Source organism: Labrus mixtus, chromosome 14 (genome assembly GCF_963584025.1).
Source record: "Labrus mixtus chromosome 14, fLabMix1.1, whole genome shotgun sequence".
NCBI lineage: Eukaryota > Metazoa > Chordata > Actinopteri > Labriformes > Labridae > Labrus > Labrus mixtus.
The window spans coordinates 17,649,305-17,672,014 of NC_083625.1; the positions used below are offsets into that span (position 1 = coordinate 17,649,305).

The 22,710-nt window shown below is 40.3% G+C and overlaps 2 protein-coding genes across 3 annotated transcripts in view; both read left to right on the forward strand.

Annotated features, from left to right (window-relative positions):
• LOC132988288 (unconventional myosin-XVIIIa-like) overlaps positions 1–22,710 on the forward strand; it is a 67,617-nt gene that overhangs the window by 879 nt on the left and 44,028 nt on the right. The window contains exons 2-13 of one of the 2 annotated variants that reach the window (XM_061055598.1): positions 916–2,004; positions 15,194–15,283; positions 15,475–15,546; positions 17,272–17,331; positions 18,101–18,188; positions 18,571–18,677; positions 18,765–18,941; positions 19,103–19,313; positions 19,400–19,542; positions 19,663–19,763; positions 19,897–19,960; positions 21,057–21,201. In XM_061055598.1, coding sequence (XP_060911581.1) covers positions 1,048–2,004; positions 15,194–15,283; positions 15,475–15,546; positions 17,272–17,331; positions 18,101–18,188; positions 18,571–18,677; positions 18,765–18,941; positions 19,103–19,313; positions 19,400–19,542; positions 19,663–19,763; positions 19,897–19,960; positions 21,057–21,201 — 2,215 coding nt within the window. In that variant the 5' untranslated portion in view covers positions 916–1,047. Of the gene's footprint in view, positions 1–915; positions 2,005–15,193; positions 15,284–15,474; positions 15,547–17,271; positions 17,332–18,100; positions 18,189–18,570; positions 18,678–18,764; positions 18,942–19,102; positions 19,314–19,399; positions 19,543–19,662; positions 19,764–19,896; positions 19,961–21,056; positions 21,202–22,710 lie in introns of those variants that run through there. The other variant, XM_061055597.1, reaches the window with a different exon arrangement.
• Positions 9,838–15,331, forward strand: LOC132988289 (P30 adhesin-like). Its single transcript, XM_061055599.1, has 3 exons — positions 9,838–10,055; positions 11,431–11,451; positions 12,637–15,331. The coding sequence occupies exon 3, from the start codon at positions 12,748–12,750 to the stop codon at positions 13,507–13,509; it is 762 nt and encodes a 253-aa protein (XP_060911582.1). The 5' UTR covers positions 9,838–10,055; positions 11,431–11,451; positions 12,637–12,747; the 3' UTR covers positions 13,510–15,331.

The window sequence follows — 22,710 nt, forward strand, 5'->3', positions numbered from 1 at the left end:
AAAACATACTTGCCAGTTTCTTAGCTATAGGCTGTGAATGCAGACCTAAGTCACACGGCCAGCAAATCTTCTTGCTTTTCCAAGTGGTATCTCTGCTCATTGCATGATTTTGTGAAACGCTTAAAAGCTGACAATAAGTTGAGGAGGAGGGAAAGCTTGTGTAAAGTGGCTGTTTGAGGCAAGGGTTTATCTTTGAGATGAATCAGACAACATTAACATAACTTTTTATTATCAACAATTCTAAATTGTAATCGCGTATATTGCAAATTTAAGTAGTTAATCATGATAAATCACATTTTAATTGCATGTTTTAAATTCCATAATTTCAAATTTAAATAGAAATATTGTAGAATTGAATTCTACCTTCCTTTCATTTTGAAATAAAGTAATGACCTTCTTGAAGGTTAGGACATTAACTTAACCTGCACAGAAAAAATAAACTCGTTACAGAGCAATAACTAAATGAAAACAATGAAAAAGAACGGTTAAAAAAGTGAAATGTTGGGTGTCATATTCTGGATATTACTTCTGACTCCTCAACTGAGCTGTCTGAGAGTTTAAAAAAAAATGACATGAGCCATTCAAAGAAGCAGCGGTGTCGTTCTTTTCCATCACTGCGACCACAGCGAGACACTGCGGAGGCTTATCCACGGTGAACCTAAAGGGACAAAATAGCATGTGATGTGTCGCAATTACAAAAATGTATGCATTAATCATAGACCTTAATAAATGGTGATTAACTAGTTATAGACGACATACCTTTTAAGTAAACTTCAAGAGTTAGACGTCCTAATTGGTCAACTCTATGTCAGCATTAGCTTTATAAGTTTGGACGATTTAGTTACAGCTTAAAAAAAACATATGTAAGTTTGCAGCACCAACTACATGATCTCCTCCTTGTTCTCTTCCCCACAGATAACTGTTCAGGCCTGCGCCCAGCGTGGTTCTTCTACACGTTACAACTCTTTGCACGCTCAGTTTCATGACACCCAACTACCCTTGCTGTAAACAAATCAAACTGATAAAAGTCAGCAGAAAGGTTCAAGCATGTTTCACCTGATTAAGAAAGACAAAGAGAAGGAGAGGGATTTGGGCAAGAATAAGGAGAAAAAAGACAAGAAGGAGAAAAAGGAGCGAATGTCGCAGGCTGAGTTAAAGAGCCTGGAGGAGATGAGCATTCGTCGAGGCTTCTTCAATATGAACCGAGGGAGCTCCAAGAGGGACTCTAGGACCAAGCTAGAGATATCGAGTCCTATACCTATTAAGGTGGCCAGCAACATGGAGCTCAACTTGACAGACCTGGAGGCTGAGCGTCTTCACAGAAACTTGGAGCAGAATGTTGGGAAAATAAATGCTAGCACGTCTGGGGAAAACGTGAAGGTAATTGAAGAGGGATTTCAACGCAGTTCTGTGAAGGAGAGAGCAGCTAAGTTTGGGGAATTGGCTAAGTTGAATTCTGCTGCAGGCCAGAAGCATGTGTCTTTTTCCCAGAAGATCAGAGAGGACAATCTTCATGTGCACAATTGGACCCCTTCTATGAAGTCAAAGTTCAATCATAAAGGCACCTATGTGGTTCACATCCCAGAGTTGGTGGAGAAGACCTTCCCTGGTGCAGACCTACAGTTGCCTGCTCTTGTTGCTCCACCAATTCCAGATCCACGGGATCTGGAACTCCAGCGGCGAAACACTGGGGATTTTGGCTTCTCTTTGCGGAGGACCACCATGCTAGACAGGAAGGCCGATGGAGAAGTGTGTCGTCGCGTGGTGCACTTTGCTGAACCAGGAGCTGGCACCAAGGACAGGGCTCTGGGCCTGGCGCCAGGAGACAGGCTGGTGGAGATCAATGGGGTCAATGTGGAGAGCAAGAGCCGGGACGAGATAGTGGAGATGATCCGTCAGTCTGGAGAGACAGTCCGACTAAAGGTGCAGACCATTCTGGAGCTGAGTGAGCTGAACCGCAGCTGGCTAAGGACCACCCAACGCCTGCAGAGAGAAGTTCTTGATGTGAGTACTTGCAAACACAATTGCCAAATTGGTCTAATTCTGACTCTTCAATACCATCACACTAATTTATAACAGATTCCTATAATTATTCATCTTGTAACAACAAAGGGGAAGCTATTTCCATTGCTATTAAAAAACAGAGGTGTTACTAGATATTTTTTTTACCTTCCCCAGCTTCAATAGCCTAACTTGTGTTTTGGCCAATACAAGGTACCAATCTGATTCCAGTTTGTTCCAAAAATATAGAGCCTTAGACCAATCATTTTATACTCATCCTATATGGGTCCTCAAAGTCTTCCCTTCAAAAGAGAAGCATTTCATATTGTACCTTTTGTTATATTTAGAATTTTCTAGAATATTCCACGGTGAAATATTTCTGAATTACTGACATTTTGATAGCACTAACACTGCTTCTGTTCTTTTACTGGTGAAGAATTGAAAAGTATTTGAATCTTGGCTAAACAAGAACCGGCCATTTATTATGGGCCTATATATTTTGTTATCAGATCTGTACAAAGGTTGGTACTAGCTGATATCCACTTCACGCTGAATTTGGGGCATTTCTTGTATTTTTTTCTGTTAATGTATCTTCTCTTCTGAAACACAGATATTGTGTTGTTCTGGACTGGTGCATTTTTTTTATAGCTCGTTTAAAACCATACCCGGGGTAAAAGCCATTTAAAAAGATTGTTTGTGTCAGCTTTGTTTCTTATTCTTCTGTTTATTTCTTCTAACTACATTTGCATCCACATACAGTGGATTAGAGATGTCTGTATTATGGATGGAGCTGTAGTGACACTGGCAATGTGCTTTGTTCTTAGGGGTGTGGGTGTGTGTGTTTTGAAAGAGAAAATGTGTTCTGGTGTATATATAATCCCCCCCCCCCCTCCCTCCCCCAGTCCTTTGAAAGCAAACAATAGGACGCTGAAGGAAACAACGGCCCAAACGCCACTGCAGCCCATGGCCATATGGTCTGTAAGACTTGGCTGGGAGCCCATTGAGTTCTTTTTCACCAAGATAATCGTGTGCAACATAGAGAGGAGCATCAAGTTCAACTGTTTATTAGAGGCGCCAACAAACACCTGAATTCTAGCTTAATGTAGTGAGTGGTTATGTTTGAGATAAACTTTGTATAATATAATTTGACGTATATTAGTAATGCTTCCATAGAGCTTTTTTATGTTTTAATAAAATAAAACAAGAACAAAAGAGAATAACAATATTGGTTGAAAGCCTCTGCAAATTCAATAAATGACAGGGAAAGATATAACAAATAAATAAATCTGAAAAAAGACAAAAACGTCTTTATAAATTCATATTTAAAATTAGAAAAATATTAAGATCGTTTTTTTTCATGTTGAAGAGCCCTTTGAGATGATGATGTTGTTTACTTATTCTAATAAATGCAAAACAACAACAAGTTAATTATTGAAGGCAGTGTTTCAATCACTTATAGAAATTACTTTTGATGGGCAGCACCACTTGTTTTGAGACAGGACAGTGGATAGAGTCAGAAATCGAGGAGAGAGAGAAAGTGGAGAATGAATTGCGGGACAGGAGGCCCAAGTCAGATTCAAACCCAAGCCACGATTTGAGGAAAGGAATGATGTTGCCTTACTGTCATGCTTATTAGAATTATTGACATTATCAATAAAAGAGTGCAAAGGAATGTAAGTTCTATGAAACTGCTTTTATTACATGCACCGGTCGTTAACAGGTCACGTGATATAATAGCACGACCTCCGCTTGCCTTTGTTCAATTTTCCTGAATATCACCTGCTTCGTTCAAGCACAATTTTACAATTTACTCAGGGTGCTGGCAGGAACAAGTCTGGGTAAAAGTTAACCCAGATTTTCAGGAGTTTTGAGTCTTTATGAATACTGCATTAGATTAGACCGAGTGATCATACATTTTTGGAGAAATGAATGAGATTTTGACACTTATTTCAGGGGTTTGACTTTGTCAAATTTGCTCAACTTGTTGTGAACGTTTGATTCTTATCCCAGATTTATGGGCCCCTCTTGGCCTGTTATTGTGGCATTTAAATAAGGTAAAAAAATAATCCTGGTATTGTACTTGATTTCTGTGTAGAAACCTGAAACAACAGCCAAAAAGCTTAAAATACCAGTTTTTCTTGTGTTACAGTGTGGATCACCTGAACAATGCTTTACTGATGTGAGCATTAGACGCATGTGAAGATCACACATAAATGTCTGATGACAAAACCCAGGGATTCATTGTTCATCAAACAATGAGATGCTCTGTAATACATCAGGTGTGAACTTGATATGTGTCCTGTTTGTGTGTCTGTCCTCATCCGATACTTAATGTGAAACTGAGTTCTGAGTTAGACTGCAGAAATGAATGTGTACACAGCCAGAGACACATTACAGTGGCTTTGTCCTACATTCATCTGATCATGATGTTCATCATAAGACAGGCCATTTTAATAGACAGAAAGACTTGCATGTGAGTGCGACCTAGAACCAACAGCACTATTTATAGGTGGTTATAATAAGACCTGACTTCTGGATCTAGAGCAACACAGTTAGAACCATACATGTGAAATGTGCATATTTAGCATGTTTGCTCTATTTATTAAAAGGTAAGTATGATAGCTTTGGTAAATATGATTATATTGTGTCATGCTAATTGAGAGATCAGGTGTTCAGTGATGGTCTTCTATCTGTCTACAAATGATTCAGCCACACCCAGGAGACTGTTAGCTGAGCATAAACACTGTGTGCAGTAGCAAACAGTTAGCCTTGCTCAGTCCTGAGATAAGAGAGTCCAGCTACCAGTACCTCTAAAAGTCACATCTTATCTTTGTGTGTTGTGTTATCTATATGTATCTGTATGTATGTATTGTTACAATATGGAGGCAGGGGGTAGCATGGTAAGGAATCTAAGGGAGGGTTAGCACTTAATAGCCTTCAGTCTGGTGCATTTTTATGTATCATGTTATGTTGAAATTGTCTTTAGTTTAAGAAAAAATAACTTAGAAGTGTTTTCATTAATCATTCATGCATGACTGGTCCCTCATGCATGGAGCTCACATTATAGCATGTTTCACACTGACATTAAGCATATTATTTTATATTTTATTTCTGTGGAGTTAAATGGAACCCATAAACAGATGAAATGTGAGAGAGATTTGTGTTCACCTGAGCTGAACCCCCAGGCCTCCTGTGAGTGCCAAATGGAGCAGATTATGAATTCCCTAACAAACAACTAGAATCAGGTGACCATTGTTTCATCACAGCTTCTGGTCGGCCTGAATTGTTTAAATGCTTTACAAAGTTGTAAAACTACTCGAAAGTCCTCCATAATAACCTCAAGCGGTTTCTTATCCAAAGTTACACCAGCGCTCATTCTGAGGCTGACACACTACAAACACGTGCCTTTTTCCACAACATTCCTTTAACCGATCGCATTATTAACATTTCAAGCTGTTTCTGTGACCATGGGGAATCCTGACTGCTCTAAACTCTTGCCTGTTTGTCCACCTCTTTCTCTCTCTGTCATTATCTCAGCCTAAGTGGCTATTATTATTTTCTTTTTTAGGGTTTATTGTGGAGCTTTTTATAGATAGGACAGTGGAGAGAGTCAAAAATTAGGGAGAGAGAGAGCAGGGAATGACATGGGTGGAAAATAGTCACAGCTTGGAAGATTGGATTCTAACCTGGGCTGCCTGCTGAGAGGATTACAGCATCCGTACATCCTCAACGCTACTGGCACCCTGAGTGGTTATTTTCTTTTTAGCATTAAATGGCTGTATAATGCTATGTGTTTAGTCATGCAGCTCACTGCATTTCTGAGCTTTTAAAGTCAATTCAATGTCTTTATTGGCGAGAACATTTTGAGAAAGTTTAGCTAAGCGGTTGAAGTTTGCGCCCCATACACAGCTACTAAAGTCCTCAACAGAACAGCCCTGGGTTCATCTTCGACTCCAGCCCTTTGCTGCATGTCATCCCCCACTCTCTCCTCCCAGTACGTCCTGTCTATCCCAATCGTTTTTTTCAAATAAAGTCAAAAATTGACTCAGTTGGTAGAGCAATTGTCCAATGTATAGAGACAAAGTCCTTGATGTATCAGCTGCTGGTTTGAGTCCCCCCTCTGCCCTTTAATGCTTGTCTGTCCAACTCTCTCTAACCCTGTATGCCTTTAAACATGTGCTAATGTGCCATTAAAGTTTACAATAATGGATCACTTCTCAAGAAACAGAAAATGACAATATTATTGCATTTTTTCCCTGATAGGGGCCAAGTAGGAAAACTTGAGCACATAAACCTATTGTCCACTGGGTGGCAGCCATCGTCCACATTAAGTTAGGCCAGATCTCTTGTTATTTCATTGTTTTATTTCTTTAGCTTTAAGTGTCTTCCCTGGTTCAGTATAGACACTGGGAAGACACCTCACGTCCACAATGGTCTAATTGAGTCTCTGGTCCTTGGGACATCCCATTGCAGAGATATCACCCATTGATGAAAAATACATTTGACCTACTGTTCCAAAAGAATAACTTTTACTTAACAAAGTTTTGTTTCTTTAATGAAACTCTGATTGTATGCAGTATTGTATTACATTTTAACATCAGAATTTATGAATAGGTTTAAGACCCAGAGCTTCAAATGCAAATTTACAGAAGATACTGAAGACACCCATGAAGCAGACTGATGGGGATCTCACGAAGGATCAACTAATCTAAACAAGTGTCTTAACAAGGCCTTTAGGGGATCATGCTAGGCTGCATATTAGCAGGTGTTATGTGTCTGTTGCCTCATAGACTGTCTGTATAGGGAGGTGGACTACAGACTGTCTGTATAGGGAGGTGGACTGCAGACTGTCTGTATAGGGAGGTGGACTGCGAGCCAATGTGAAATTTCCAGCTGGTTGAGGGAAGTCAATTGGCTGGAGGGATTATGAAACCAAGTTGACACACTTTCTTTGCAGCATGCTCTCAGGAAGTATGTGGTGCCAAAAAATACTGAATACTGGTTTATATTCTGTACACCACAATTCTCGTTGTTTTTATTTCACACTTGAGTCTTTTGGCAGGGCTGACATGACATTTGACTTGAAATGCTTATTGACCAACAAGCAAATGATACAAATATTTACATACAATATATTACAATGACTTTAGATCTTGATCTCCTCCTATCAAAATAAGTGTATTTTCATTTCGCTGCAATTTGTAAATAGAATAAAGCAGATCTCAGGGATATTTCAATAGTATCCTACAACACAATTTTCAACTTTATTTGTTCTCATTGAATAAAACAGAATGTCAATGCTTAAGTTATACCGCCAAATGTTTCATCTAATATCTGTTCATTATTTATTTCCCATCACATGCGTTTCCTGTTTAAGGAAATGTTTTAATGTCCTCCTCAAGCAGCCCAGCTAAATCACCTGATGCCCCTTTAGAATGGGTTGATGCTGGAAGCAGAGAGCATCATTATTAGTTTGGATTAGACAGAGGTGCAGCTTTCGGGAATAAACTGTTTTCTTCTTAATCAAGGCTTTTCTGAAGATGTCCTCATCTTTAACATTTATTACTATAATACTTCTGCTGCCTGACACGTACAGTGACACAGGCTGACCTGTCATGTTACCAGTTACTGTAACTGCTTATTTTGTTTTGTTTATTTAGTTAGACATATTTATGCAGACAAACTTGACATATTTGGGTGTGTTACTAACTGTCAGTCAATGAGACACACACACTTGTCAGACACACCCTCGTCTTGTCAGCCACAAGCAGGATCTATTTTCATTCAGTCTCATTATCTATTGCATAATGTTTTTTATTAGTGTCACTGCGTGCATATGCAATGTATACATATGATTCTGTTTTACGCAGAATAACTCATTTGAAATCAAATGCTTGTTAGCTTCCTTATCAAGCATCTACTACTATTCCTGTCTGTATATGTGCTGTGTTTTGAATGAAGAAGTTGCCATTGCCTCTCTAATGGTCATTTTTGTCATTTTCCTAAAGAAAGCATGAGTGAGCATCCTGAGCACATATCTCTACTCCTATATTGTGCCCATGCAGCCTACTTTCAGCAAGAAATGCTTACTGGATTTTGAGTCCTATTTGCTCTAAATAGGCTGCATCAAATCTGAATCACATCCTGGAATGTTCTGAGATCAAATGTCTCCTTGATTTCCACCTGATTCTCCTGGAAAATAATGTTGATTTGAATGATCTTCCACCAATACATTTTGTAATTATCTGTAAGTGATGTTGCTACGCTGTCTTCAGATTTTGACTCATACATCTTCTGTGTTTTTACCATTTTTGTCTATTCTACTCAGCTTTACCTTGTTTACACGGGTGACAGAATTATGAGGTATTGTTTTGCATAATCCAAGAATGTCTTTAAGTACCACATATTCAAAATATATGTAGTGGCATAAACACCATGCAACTGATCGAAACAGATTTCTCGATATTGAAGGATTTAAGTGGAAAAGAGTGAGCGGTGTTTACGGTATATAGAGTCTTTAATCTTTACTCTGCACTCACCATGTGTAGACTAACAGCCCACACGGTGCTGTGTCCCAGTAACTGACTCAGGGGATTAACAGGCTGTGCTAGATCGAGCAGCTAGACTGTGTGTTTTCCTTGGTCGTGAGGAGTGCTAATATGTGAGCTTTTGATTTACCCAGAAGAAGAAACATGTTAGAGACATGTTTGTGCACATTAAAGTTAACTAGAAGAAAAAAATTGCTAAAGAGGAATTTAAATCCATAAATTCAGCAAGTAGCTAGTTATCACTTTGTCCATAATGATTTCATCTTTAAAAAAATGCAACTGTTAGTAAGTTTATGAAGGGGAAAAGTGTGCCAGGATTGGATTAGCACATGCCTGCCCTGCCAAGCCTGTTGCTACATATCCCTCTTGTGGTTTAACTGCAAGGCACCAATAGGCTGAATAACTACCTCCAAGCAAGTTGCCATCACACTGGTTTTTAACCCAACTGGTTTCAGGGCAACGCAGTTACTAAAGGGCTCTCCCTTTCAGCCATGTCTTTAAACATTTGTTGAGATTTGGAGAAAATAGGGGTCATATTATAATAACTAAATTGACTCATTTTGAAACATTCAGATTCTTGACTGAAGTTTTGTACAAATAAAAATAATTAGTTTTTTGGTTCTTCATTTCTCATAGGTCAGTTGTGTGCTTAAGCAAAAACCCCTCTGTGAAAATGAAGAATTCATACATTAGTTCAGAGCTCCCTCTTGTGGTGTAGGGACCAATACTCTACAATATTTAAGGCATGGTGTTGTTTGCATGTTTATCTACGGTATGTCAATGCAAGGGTTTATGGGACAACAGGCTCCCTTTACATTGACTGAAGAGGTTTCTTGTTTGATTGTTTGTATTCTTCTCAGTGAGACAGATGTCTTGCTTGATTTTATATTGTGGAGGGGAATTAAAGATAAAATAAGATTTAATCTAAATTGGTCTGTTTTGATTGGGGAATTATCTTAAGTGGGATTAGCCAATTACCTCATTGAGCATGAAGCAGACTGACTGAAATGACCAGCTTCCTCCAATAGTTGTAACATTTTTATTTAGCTTTTTCATTCTGTCTTCAGATTGTTTTTATTTTGTGTTGCACTAAGTATCGTGCCATATTACCCTATAATTGTTTTTTTTGTAGTTTTTGTTCACATTGAAAGGGCTTATAAAAGTTTGCATACCATCATGTCACCAGGAGAAGAGAGTGGCAGGGAAAAGTGACTGAGTTAATTGATGTCGTTCTGCAAATTCTATTAATAGCCCCCCACCCCCCCTGTATTTCAGCAGCTGTCCCTCGTCTATACCCCTGCCCAGCTCCTCTCACATAACGCCGCTACTCTATGCTCAGGCCACAGCCTTACTGTGCTGTGCTGACTGTGACCCCGCCCCTGAGGTTGCTCTCCCACTCACTCAGGACTTAGTGAGTGTGTGCTCTCTGCTGACTCGGGTCCTACCCTGCCTCGGCCCTGACGCCACAGCTAGAAGATTGGAAGGTTAACCAGGCCTGGAGAGGAGGTAATGGGCTTAGGCCTCTGGTGGACTTTGTGTGTGTGTGTGTGTGTGTGTGTGTGTGTGTGTGTGTGTGTGTGTGTGTGTGTGTGTGTGTGTGTGTGTGTGTGTGTGTGTCTGTGTGTGTGTGTGTCAGGCAGTGAAAACCACTCAGGGTGTCCATGCTCTGCCTAGCAGTTCCATTTGGGCTCTGCTGGCGTCTCAGAATGGCCTCCTTTGCTGCTGAAACTATTTATAGGAGTGGACTCTGATGAAAGCAGGGCCGGGGTTGGTGAAACATGTTGCTGGGCTAAACTTTGTTGCTGTTTTCTCAATGAGCTAAGAACCTTTTATTAAGTTAAACTGTACACTCAAGTTCTATTAGACCCTTTGTTGAATCCAACAAGCTGAATGTTTTTCTGGTAGTTGAGTGATGTATAAGCAGTGTTGTGTGTGTTGTCTCTACTCATAGCTCAATAGCTTGCTGGTAGCTCAACTACATTCATATTTGCATACTGATTCAAGGCTTTTAATGACTTCTTATCCAGCATTCCTGTAGTTTCCTAGTGAAGTTACTGTAAGCTTTTAAAGCTTTGGTTTCAAAGTATTTTCTACAACACTGCATGTATGGGTGAAATACTATATGTGTGTTTGTTTGATTGCTTTCTAAATACATTCTAATATTGCTGCTGACTTTACTGAGTTTTTTCTGCAACACTTATTCCAGTGCTATCTTTACTGATTCTCTGTGTGTTTCACTACATATGAAACCAACTGAATGTTATCATTACCTAGAAAAGTTAATTCTTCATACATATAGTGATGGATTGAATCTGAGGCCAACATATAACTGTAAAAGAGTACTTTGAGCCCTGGCTGCATTTCATACTTCTTGTTGGATCCTCATGTATATTTTTTATACTACCTATCTCCTGACCTGTAGTGCTATTATCAAACTATTTCCTCCTGTTGTTCATGTGTTCTGTCCTCAGTGCTGCATGATCCCACCGTCCTGTTGGTGTTTGACCTGTGGTGTGCAGGAAACAAGTTCACAGTATCCCATCACCCATCCTCAAATTCCTATTCTTCATCGTTCTGCACAGTGCATCCTCCTCTCCTCAACTGTCTCTCTTTGTTTCCACTCTTCATCCCATACATTTACTCTCCACGTTCCCCAGCTTGTTCCATGACAAACGGCCTGTCACCATGGCGTACAAATCACGCTTTTCATTCTGGGAGCATAAGGGAAGTCTTGCATTTTGGTGTTTATTTTTGCAGTTGATATCTACAATGCATGCTGCTGTTTGATTTATTTTTTAAATTCTCCCTTATATAAAAAGAGGATACCTTTTGTCTGAATGTTTGGTTTGATTTTCTCTTTGTGTTCCTTCCTTTTGTGTAGGTTAAAGTTGAGAAGTCAGATGTAAGTTTATTTTTCACATGCATGCTTTTGGCCACTAATTCCTTTTTTTGTGCTGTGTAACAAAAAAAAGTGGGGAAAAAAAAGAAAAGTTGGCTACGAATCATTATTGGGACCTTCTGTGGCCTGAAGTCCATTTACTCTTCCATGGTCTTTGGAAAATGAACTAGCAATGTGTCAAGCTTTGGAGTGGATGATGATAAATAGCTCATTGATTAACTGTGTGCTGATAGGGCTTAAAGGTGATGTTCATTATTCTCAGGGCAACAACTGTTTCCAGACCAAGTCAAATGCAGGGATTTAAAAGTGAGCATTTTCGAACAGTTGAGTTTTTTTTATTGTTGACACTTCGCGCGACTTAGCCCACTGTCTGAAACACAGTGTACACTTATCTTTATCCAGTTAATTAATTAATGGTGATAAATATATAGACTTAGATTGAAACTATAACCATGAATCTGCAGAAATTCATTTAAAACAATAATGGAAAGTCTTGCTAGAACTCAGGCATAAATATATGCATGCTATTTTTAAAAATATTGAATATTTACTTTAGAAAAGTTAGAATAGACTTGCACAGACTTTCATATATAACAGTATCTATCCCATGGGTCATCATTGTGTTTGTGTTGAAATGTTCTCACATACTGTGATAAAGGCTGCTACTGCAAATATCAATCAATGTCTGCATCATTTCCTTCCCTAGCTATTTGTTTAGATATTTAGGAAATTTTTTTAGTGTTTATTAGTAGGACAGTGAAGAGTGACAGGAATATTGGAAGGAGGTGGGGAATGACATACAGGAAATGTCGAGGGTCTGACCTGCACCCAAGGTGCGAGGACTGTATATGGGGCGCCCGTCTGGAAACAGAAGAGGTTATGTTTAAATTGAATGTTTCTCCCTGAAATGCATTAGTGCATGCTTTAGGTGTGACAAAGGAGTAGAATAGAGAATAGAGAGTAATAACTCAGTGGAATGGCCTGATTGCATATGATCATTTTAGTGGTTACAAATACAAGCTGTAGTGAGGCTTTGAAGATATACAAAAGGGAGACGGTAGCGTGTTGATTGATGAATTTCTCTCCTATGGAGAGTTTCTGAGCCTAGACCCGGCTGTTCTTAAACAGTTTATCGGTCAGCCTGGAGAATAATCTGCACCATGTCCACCTTGCTCTGTTTGTTCACAGTCTGATGTAGATAGTACTCAGCCTCAGGCCGTCTCTACACCTGGGCTTGACACAGGAAGTGGTCCACAATCAATTGCATCGACAGCTGAGGAGTCCAACAGTAACGGGGCCATGGGCGGTCCGGACAATCCGAGGGAGGATCAGAGCGGTAAAAAGGTAGTGAGGGTTGTGAGAAGAGTGGTAAGACGTGTTGTTCCAGCTGGGACGGAAGAGACTACCCAGCCTGCTGCTTCTGAGACTGCAAGGGCAACTCCCGCCGCAGAGTCTGTGCTTAAAACCACCAAAACTGTTAGAGTAGACAAGGATGATATCTCCATGGGCTTAACCAGTTTAATGGGCAGAAGCAGAACCAAGGAACACCGACCTCGAACACGCAACCAGGACCGCAAAGAGGACCTGAAGGAGGAGACAAAGCAGGAGGAGGAGAAAGGAAATGTGGAGGAAGAGGAGGAAAAACCAGAGGAGGTTGCGACTACATCTGCACCCACAACTACACCACCAAAGTCCAACCCCTTCACTCCTCCAGCTGGGTTCCTCCCCACTCCCAAACCTGACCCTTTAGCCCCACCCGCTGGCTTTATCCCTGCCCCCAAACAGAACATCCTGAGTCCTCCACCTGGTTTCATCCCTGCCAGCAAACCCAGTCCTGTGCTCCCAAAACAGAATGCCCTGGCGAGACCTCCAGGATTCATTCCTGTCATAAAGACAGACCCCCTGGCCCCCCCTGCAGGCTTCATCCCAAAGCCTCGTCAAGTCCCTGTGAAGAAACCAGAGGTATGGAGTGAAAAACAACAACAATGCATGTTTGCGACTTTACGTCTGGATGGAGAATGCTGCGTGATAACAACAGACATGACTGGAAATTCATATTGAATCTGTTGTTTGGGTTTTCCCAGGATTAAACCCTGACCATTCCACATTTTAACACTATTCACCATGAAGCTATTTAATCTTAAAAAATATGAACCATTTAAGACAGCCTAAGCTTGTCGCAGATGTGATTCTGTTTGCTGAACTTCTTGACAATCATCTAACAACCAACATAATTAATCGTCATCTACTTCTTTTCGAGGTTTGATATAAAGAAGCCCCCCTGAATAAGTGAAGGAAAGCAGAGCACATATACTAGCTCATGATCATACTTTATTAGAGGGTATAAGGCTCTCTGTTCAGTCCGAGTTGTCTATGAGCGCTGAGCTGTGACTCATTACTGTCACTTGCTGCAGGCAGAGAGTTGAAGCTTTGCACTTTCTGGGGCTCTTTTGGGATAATTTGGGATAAAGAAACAGGACTCATGATAGGAATTCAATTTCTTGAACTTATCAGTAGTGCTTGTCATTGGCCCGGAAAAGTAAGATCCAATTGGTCAACTAGACATGTTCAAGTCGGAGCGTGTACAGTGATTAGTAAAACTCATCTTCCTCTACACTTTTGACAACTCACTATCGTTTTCAAAATTGTTAATACATTCACAGTCTCTGTTTTGATTTGTTCCTCAGACAAGGTAACATGTTTGTCTTGTGCTTCAGTGCCTCGAATTAACAGATAGCCATGAAATCTGATAATCAGTTGGGCATATGACCATGGAGTGAGGATTTGATTTTGGAGATATGCTCCTGGTATTTTTACTGGGGGATTTTCTGATTAGCAGGTGTAAGGAGAGATATTGGGTTTCTAATATGATATTAGAAATTAAAACGTATGTGTGACACAGCACAGGGGGGTTTAGCGGGGTGAGCTACATATTGACAGGACATATAATAACACATATAAGCCATTACCATGAGATACAACTAAGATATCCTTGGGAAAAAAACGGTATAATGTGTGAAGTAATGGGTTCAATGCCTTAAGGTTTTGTAAGCGTTTCTTTATGGGGCAGCTGTTGCTCAGTTGTTATAGTCAGTCGTCTTTCAACCAGAAGGTTGGGGGTTTGATCCCCAGCTCCTGCAGCCACATGTCCAATGTGTCCTTGGGCAAGACACTTAACCCCAAGTTTCTCCCACTGCTTTGTTTGCGGCATATGAATAGCCTTATTTACAAAACCTGAAGCAGTCAGCAAGTTAAACTTGAAATCTTGATGCGAGTAGCAGCAGCTGTAAGACAAGAGTGTAAATATCAATCTGGCATGCAGTTATACAGTAAGCAAAGTAAGGAGATACAATGATTCGATTTGCCTCATCTACATCTCTTGGCTGTAAATGCAGTCGTTTGAGATTATAGCTGAGAAAATGTTAAATTACCTTATTTCCAACAGATTTTTGCACTTACAAACAAAAGCCGTGAGCCATTTTTCTTTCTTCTGCAGCGCTTAATGATCCAATTTTCTTCAATAGTCATTTCCCTTAACTCATTTCCTGATGGAATCAGTTTTAAAATGCAATTAGTGGCGAGAGAAATCCTTTTTGGTTGTTTTTTTTCTTCTTGAAACATTTTAAACTAAAACATAACTACCGACCTCATTGTCATCTTCCCATGTCATTTTCCGTCTGTGTGTGTGTGCACGTGTTGTCCGTCACACTGTGTGTCTGTGAATATCTGGATATATTGTGTAAAGGTGAAGGAGATATCTTGTCCCCCTGCGGTCCCCAATGGTAAGCCGCCCCCCGTTGTACTGTCCCAGGCTCAGACTTCACCCAGTGAACAGGTGTGTTCACTTATCTTGCTGCAAAGCTACACTTAACAATGTGTGTTTCCAACATTCAGCAGAACTAGGCTTTTTTTTTTAACAATGCATGCTTGTTTGTGGCCACACACGTAAGGGGAAATTGATTATAGCTATGTCATGTACATACTGGCTACCATATTGCAATTGCTGGTCCTGCTATCCAACTGTAGGTCCCAGAACTGATTCCCTCTGAGGACGATTACAAACGTGTGAGGAGGATCTTCAACGTCGATGGCAGTGATGTAACTTCTCTATTTCCCTTGCTCTATTTGTTTGGTTTGCACCTGCCATGCTTTCACAAAGACTTCCTCTGTGAGCAGCCTGAGCCAAATGCTTAAATGTCTAAAAACCCACAAAGGTCCACGCTGGGCTGTCCTGAGCTGTCCTGAGCTGTCCCTCTGCCTTCAGGGTTCAAGTGACAGGGGTTGTTGTCAACTTGGTGTGAAATTAGAAACTCTGGGACCTAAGAAACATTTTCTATGTCTCACAAATCCTAAGTTGGTTACCTAGGTGATTTAAGCTTTTCCAAAACCATCCTAACGTGTTTCGCTCTCGGAGTTTTTATTTTTTACAACATCACGGAGACTAAAAAATGAATTACATGTTAACTTTTTTAAAGGTTTGTATTTGATTGGTAGCTTTTTTTTCAGAAAAGAAAAGCCCATAGCGTTAGCCCTTGTACTTATTGGTAAACATCTATACCTCTAATAATGAATCGTAACAGCTCTATTTTTCTCGTGTTTATTGCCTTCCTGTGTGTGAGTGTTATTTGCTTTGTTATCAGGTCCAAAGGAGCTGTACTGTGTGACGATTTATTTGCTCTCTGATTATTTCTGCAGTGCTCGATCATATTGCAGTGTCTGCTTACCTCAGTCTCTAGCGCACTGAAAGACACTTCTCCTCGCTCTGATCTCCTGTTGTCTCAAATGATGTCCCATGTGTCTCTTCTTTTGCTTCTCTGTGGGTCATTGGATCCTGACTTGCTGCTGTCCTCTGTGCTGTATGCATGGCCAGCGTGCCAGAGGCCGCAAATCCTCTCAGGTACAGCCTGCTCCACAGGCAGCTCGCCGTGCCTCCGTCGCCTGTAGAGTGCTGGAGTCTAAAGCTAGTTCCCCTCTACTGACCCCTCTTTGTTTGTGCCTGCCTGCTCCCTCTTTTGTCCCCTCTGTGCTGTCGGAGGTTCATTCTGGGTTCATGAGCCTAGAATGTAGAAATGTGACTATAACCGTTTGGTTATATACAACTTATCAGGGATTCTTGACCAGGGTTTGGAGGTCTCATAAACACTAATAAAGCTTGTTTTTTGAAATGCTGCAGTAAGTTTACAATGTTAAGAATATGAAGCTGTGTATTGGTTTGGTGCTTTTACTGTAGTTAACATTACAGAAGACATATGTATCACTATAGAACTCCAGGTATTCCTGAATATACTTGCAATGATATCCCATACCTATATCTGAAATTAGTTTTTCATCATACCCCTGTGTTGATGCAGTACCATGCTCTCCTTCTCTAGCTAATTTCATTAGCATTAGACTATAACATTGTTTTACACCGAGCTGCACAGTTCCCTGCACTTAAATCGTCCTGTGTACAACTGATCCTGTTAACTTTGACTGTTAATGTAACAGAACGTGAATTTATCAACACACCCGTGAACACGTTGCACTTTAATGCACCTTGTAATCCCTGCTCATTAATGCAATAATAGTGTCATTTTTTATGGTGAATTTACTTCAATGACTTACTTATTCTGCTGCCGTTGCTAGACTGCGTTGTTGAACTGCCCCTGGCCTTGCTGCAATGTTTTCTAATCTCCGTTTTTCTTTCAAATGTTGCCTTACTGTAAAATGTTTCCACCGTTTTATATTCTGCATTGTTTCTATCCTGCACCCTGAAGTTGCTAACTTTAAGTTGTTGAATAAAAATGCAAATAAATCCCTGACTCTGCTCCTTCACTTCTGCAGTCCAAGCCTGTCGAGGACCCTGTGGCCATCCTTCAGGCAGCGCACTCGGCTGCGGCTAAGGTCTGACCATTACTACAACTGATTGTGGTTCTGGTTGCTTCCCCCCTCGTCTGTGTTTCAGAGTGATGTGTTCTTTTGTGGTTTTGCGTGTGATGAAGTAGGAAAAGGGAGTGAGAACATGAAAGCCTGGCTTTCATTCTCCCTATAGCACTAACTGTTAAAGTAGCACGACCTGCTGTTTGTTTGCACATTTTTAACCAGAGAGAAGACATAAAGAAGAGAACTAAAGTTATGCAGTGTTGTATATAGCATAGTGTACCTGAAGTGATTAAATGCATGACTCACCACCATCTCTTGGATGGTTGTTTGTTGTGGTCATTTAGTTATTTAGCAGTCCCCTCTATTTATATCAATGTGATGTAATTGTTATTACTGAAACACCACTAACTCAACTTTATTGCTTGCTGTCTATTTTAAACAGATTAAATGCACACTCTATGAGCACTGAACTTTGCTTTAATAATATGAATTGTGTGGACTGTAGTTAGTCTGTGAAGGTCTAATGTGTAATGGACATGTACACAAGTGGTTAAATATACTTAAAAAAAAACAAAAAACATTAATGCAGGTTTTCACACCAAAAGAAGTCCTGAATCCATTAAATCAAATACACTTTTATGTCTCTTGTAAAATATTTGTTTAAGTATTGTTTTGAGCAATCTGATTTATTGTTAATCATTCAACAGTTCTTGTTGTGTTGATGTTGCTTTCTTAATTATTGACAAAATATGTGTTTTCTCTCCTTGTCTTTTTTAATCTGTAATAACAGGGGAAGACTGAGGAGCAGATAACAGCAGAGAAAGTCTGGTACCACACAGAAAAAGTATGGCTTGTCCACAAAGAAGGATTCTCCTTGGGTTAGTAAAACCTAGTATTCAATGATATGTGTCAAAACGAGTATTCAAAGCCAACCTACTATCCCGTCTGTAGTGCTGTGTCTGTCTCTGTTGAACAATAAAGGTTGGTTTTTGTGAAGCTAAGAAAATGCTTTGAATGATTTGAATCTCACCGTAGGGCACCAGACTAGACTTCTCAGTTTGACCTCAGGCTGCATGTAATTGGACTGGAGTGTTTTATTTTGAACATCAACTGCTCATCTAGTTTTAATGCAGCTTAGGCATTATTTAAAAGCGATACACCTAATGCCCATTATCAGACATGTAATATAAGAAGCTTTTATCTCAGGTTGAGATCATATGTCATGATTAATTAACTCCAACTATATGGTGATGCGTGCAGCGACCCTCCTGAAGACGCAGGCAGGCAGTTTGCCAGAGGGGAAGGTGAAAATCCGCCTGGAGAGTGATGGATCTTTATTGGACGTGGATGAAGACGATGTAGAGAAGGTATTTAATCATCGAATCAACTTTGAAGCGCATCAATTACAGACGACACTGAGTGAGTGCGTGACCGTTTCTGACTTTGAACCGTAGGCAAACCCTCCGATGTTTGACCGCGTGGAGGACTTGGCCTCTCTGCAGTATTTAAATGAGTCGAGCGTGATGCACTCCCTGAGGCAGCGCTATGGTGGTAACCTGGTGCACACCCACAGCGGTCCCAACATGGTGGTTATTAACCCCATTAGTGCCCCCTCCATGTACTCTGAGAAGGTAGGATTGTGCCTGTGCATATAATATCCCCTCTCACATGTGATATCAGAATATCAGAATCTGTGTTTAAGCATAAAGATAATTGAAATGAACAACCTCTCTTTATGGTATTTTTACCCCCTCTATTCTCCTCTTCACTTTCACCTGGTTTTTCTTTCTAGGTGATGCAAATGTTCAAAGGCTGCAGAAGGGAGGATGCCGCCCCTCACATATACAGCATGGCCCAGTCTGCCTACAGAAACCTCCTAACCACAAGGCAGGATCAGTCCATTGTCCTGCTGGGCAAGAGTGGAAGTGGCAAGACCACCAACTGTCAACACATCATCCAATATCTGGTCAACATCGCTGGCAGCACCAACAAGTCATTCTCAAGTCGGTTGGAGATGATGCAAACTCCAAAATATTTGTTTTTGATGTCATGTCAACACACCAACACTTTGTCTCTTTGTTGACTGTAGCAGAGAAATGGCAAGCGGTCTACACAGTTTTGGAGTCCTTTGGGAATTCCTCTACCTGTATGAATGGGAATGCTAGTCGCTTCTCCCATATTGTTTCCATGGACTTTGACCAAGCAGGCCTGGTGACATCAGCCTCTATCCAGGTACAAACACCCTAAATCATTTCTTTATCTGCTTTCATCTGGAACAAGTGTTTCACTTACTGTCTATAATACATGTTATCTTCTAACTCTCTCATGTTGTGTTCTGCTGTGGCCTTGCAGACCATGCTTCTGGAGAAGATTAGAGTGTCAAGGAGACCAGAGGGAGAGTCCACTTTTAATGTCTTTTACTACCTGATGGCAGGAGTAGACAGCTCTCTAAGGTCAAGATTATATGCACAATACACGGACACACGGAGCAATTGTGATCACATATTGCAACAGTGTTTTTCTGCTTTTAGAAAAAGCTAGACATGAGATGTGATGTATTTTGTATGTCTTCCATTTCTTTACCAGAACTGAGCTGCACCTCAACCATTTTGCTGAAAACCATGCATTTGGGATTATGCCTCAGACTAAGGTAAATACTTATTGTCAATGATAACTTTCACTGATCTGAATGTTTAGATAATGTCAAGTGAATGCAGCTATATCAGACAGATTCAAAATCACCCTCTCTGATGTTATGGTGCCAATAAAAAGTGAGTGAGCCCCATAGATTTTCATGTTGTTACCTCAACCAAATGTGTTATGCCTGCTCTTTTGTCACACACCCACATCAGCCAGGAGGAATTAGACTTTACTTATTTGAAAATAAAAATGAGATCTATTTTGTAGTAAAGTCAGTAGTGGATGGCTCTCTTCAGTTCCTCACTCTGAATCTTAAGTGATTTGAGGCCTTAACCACATTAAAACAATAATAATCTTATGTCTACCATTATCACTTTGTTAAGGAGCCTTTTCATATTTCATGCAATCGGTAACCTCCCATGTTGAATCATGAAGCCAGTGCAGAAGTGCAAAAAACTGCAGTTCCTCGGTTGTCACGTTGAAGCTGGCTGCAATCTCCTTTGGATCCCATATTAAAACGCCCATGCTAACCCTATGTTTATAGCCTGGTTCAAAGAAAGGTTGCAGTCTCAAAAACAGATTTTTGTTTCTTAATAACTGAATATGGGGGGGGTTTATGACTCAGTGGATGACTGAGTTGACTAACAGTTAGATGCATTGTAGCTGTTTTGCTTAAAGGCTGGTACACACCAAACTGGCAACAAAGAACAAGCTGAGACATAAACTGACTGCTGGTCTGTTTTGTCTGCTGCTGTCGGTCCAAAAAGTAGCTCTGTTCCCAACCTAATGATAGCAGCCTACTGCCAATTAGTTCTTGCATTCTGTGAATGTGTGAGAGGCAATAACTCTCTCTATATATATAACTGGTACTCACCTGCTCGCACACAGCAGAGGGTCATTCTGTTTTACAGGAACGACAATAGATTTATTTTAGAGTCTATGTTTTCATAACTTAAGGAAGAGTTTAATAATCTTTGGATTATGTCAACATCTGTTGGCTGCCCTGGTGCAATATGCTGAAGCCTACTTTACTTTAAGGCATCATTTTATCGCTTCGACTGTAGTTCAAAAACAACATTTATTTGAATGTATGTGCTATCACCCAGACTGAGGATAAGCAGCGGGCCTCCCAGCAGTTTTCTAAGCTGCAGGCAGCCATGAGGGTTCTGGGGATCAGCGGTGAAGAGCAGAGGGCCTTCTGGCTCGTCTTGGGGGCCATCTACCATCTGGGGGCTGCAGGAGCTACTAAAGGTAAGCTACATTTTTTTTTCTGTTCTGTAACTTCCACCACAAACACAATGTTAATCTTAAAATAACGTATAACTGTGGCAAAGATGCAAAGGATCACCCTTGATTTATGCCAACTATAGAGGCTGATGAGAAAGTCAAAAGAGTCAAAGATGAGCTGTTGTATGATCTAAAACATGTAAAGTGTATAAAATCACTGAAGGTAACGTCTTCAGTGTGATGCAAGACAGCTGTAATCCAGATAACTGAATTATGCAATTGCACTTTAAAAGATGTTGCACAGTGCAGAGGTTGTTACATTGCTCCATACGGCATTGATTTGAAACTCAAAAAGAAGAATTATTAATATCCTGAAGTGTCCTATAATATCCATGGTGACCAGGAAATAGTCATTGCAAAACATTTCCTGCTTCAGAACTGATAGAAATACAAAATAACACAAGGAGAGGTTTGCATCATTTGAGTCTTGGTGATTTGGTCTTCTGTAAATGCTTGCATGCAACAGGTGAAGTGACTCATTTTCTGTTCTGACCCTTCTGTCATGTTGCTATTGTTATTCTGTACTGAAGTATTACATCATATAAACACTGCTTCATCAACTGAAATCAATGGCAAACTATCAGAGTCAAATAGTCAGGAGACACGATTGCAGCTCAAGGACCCAACCACCAAACAGCCACCTTTTGGCTTTAAGTCTTGACAGACTTTATTTGATTTTGTCATAAGAATTCATCAGAACTCTTATGGGAGCAGCAGTCCTCTTTAACGCGAGGATGTGCTCCTGTCGTCTTTTGAAGCTATTTGTCTGATGAAATCTAATGTAAGACGGTTTGATTGTTTTATTTTGTTCAGAGGTAAAAGATCTGCCTCCCACAGCATTTGACTCTCAAATTTTAAAATGAGAAATCTTCCATTTTAAAAGGCTGGGGCTGTCAATCTTCATCACTGGTGAGGTTTCTATTAGTCACAATTTTTGATTAAGTGTGAAGGGCCCTTCCTCATAGACAGGTATAGTAGACCTTACATGGATGTACAAATGTATTTCTAAATGAAAATCCTCTGCTTATCAATCATTTACTGACTCTAAATTGCCTGTAGGTGTGAATGTGGCTGGTTTTCTTTCTCTATATATGTCAGGCCTGTGATTGACTGGCGACCAGTCCATGGTGCCTCTTGCCCAATGACAGCTGGGATCGGCTCCACCCCCCATAACCCCAAACGTGAAAAAGTAGTATAGGTAATGGATGGATGGATGAGTTTCTCTCTAGAAGCAGCTCATACAGTATATCATAATAACACACGAATCATAATTAATATATAGAAACAGTAACTCTGTCTTTTATGGCTACTTGCTCACTCTTCATTCTCTGACAGTCTGTAATGCAGAATTTCTTGCTTATTTATTTCCAGTGATCCCCTCTAGTAGGCTGCCAATCGTTTTGATGGTAATTTAACACCATCCTGAAAGAGATTTCAACATTTCAGCAATACATATTTTCCCATTCAGAATCT

Bases quoted from the DNA above. Each gene is read 5' to 3' on its own strand.
- LOC132988289 (XM_061055599.1), top strand. From the start codon at position 12,748: ATGGGCGGTCCGGACAATCCGAGGGAGGATCAGAGCGGTAAAAAGGTA.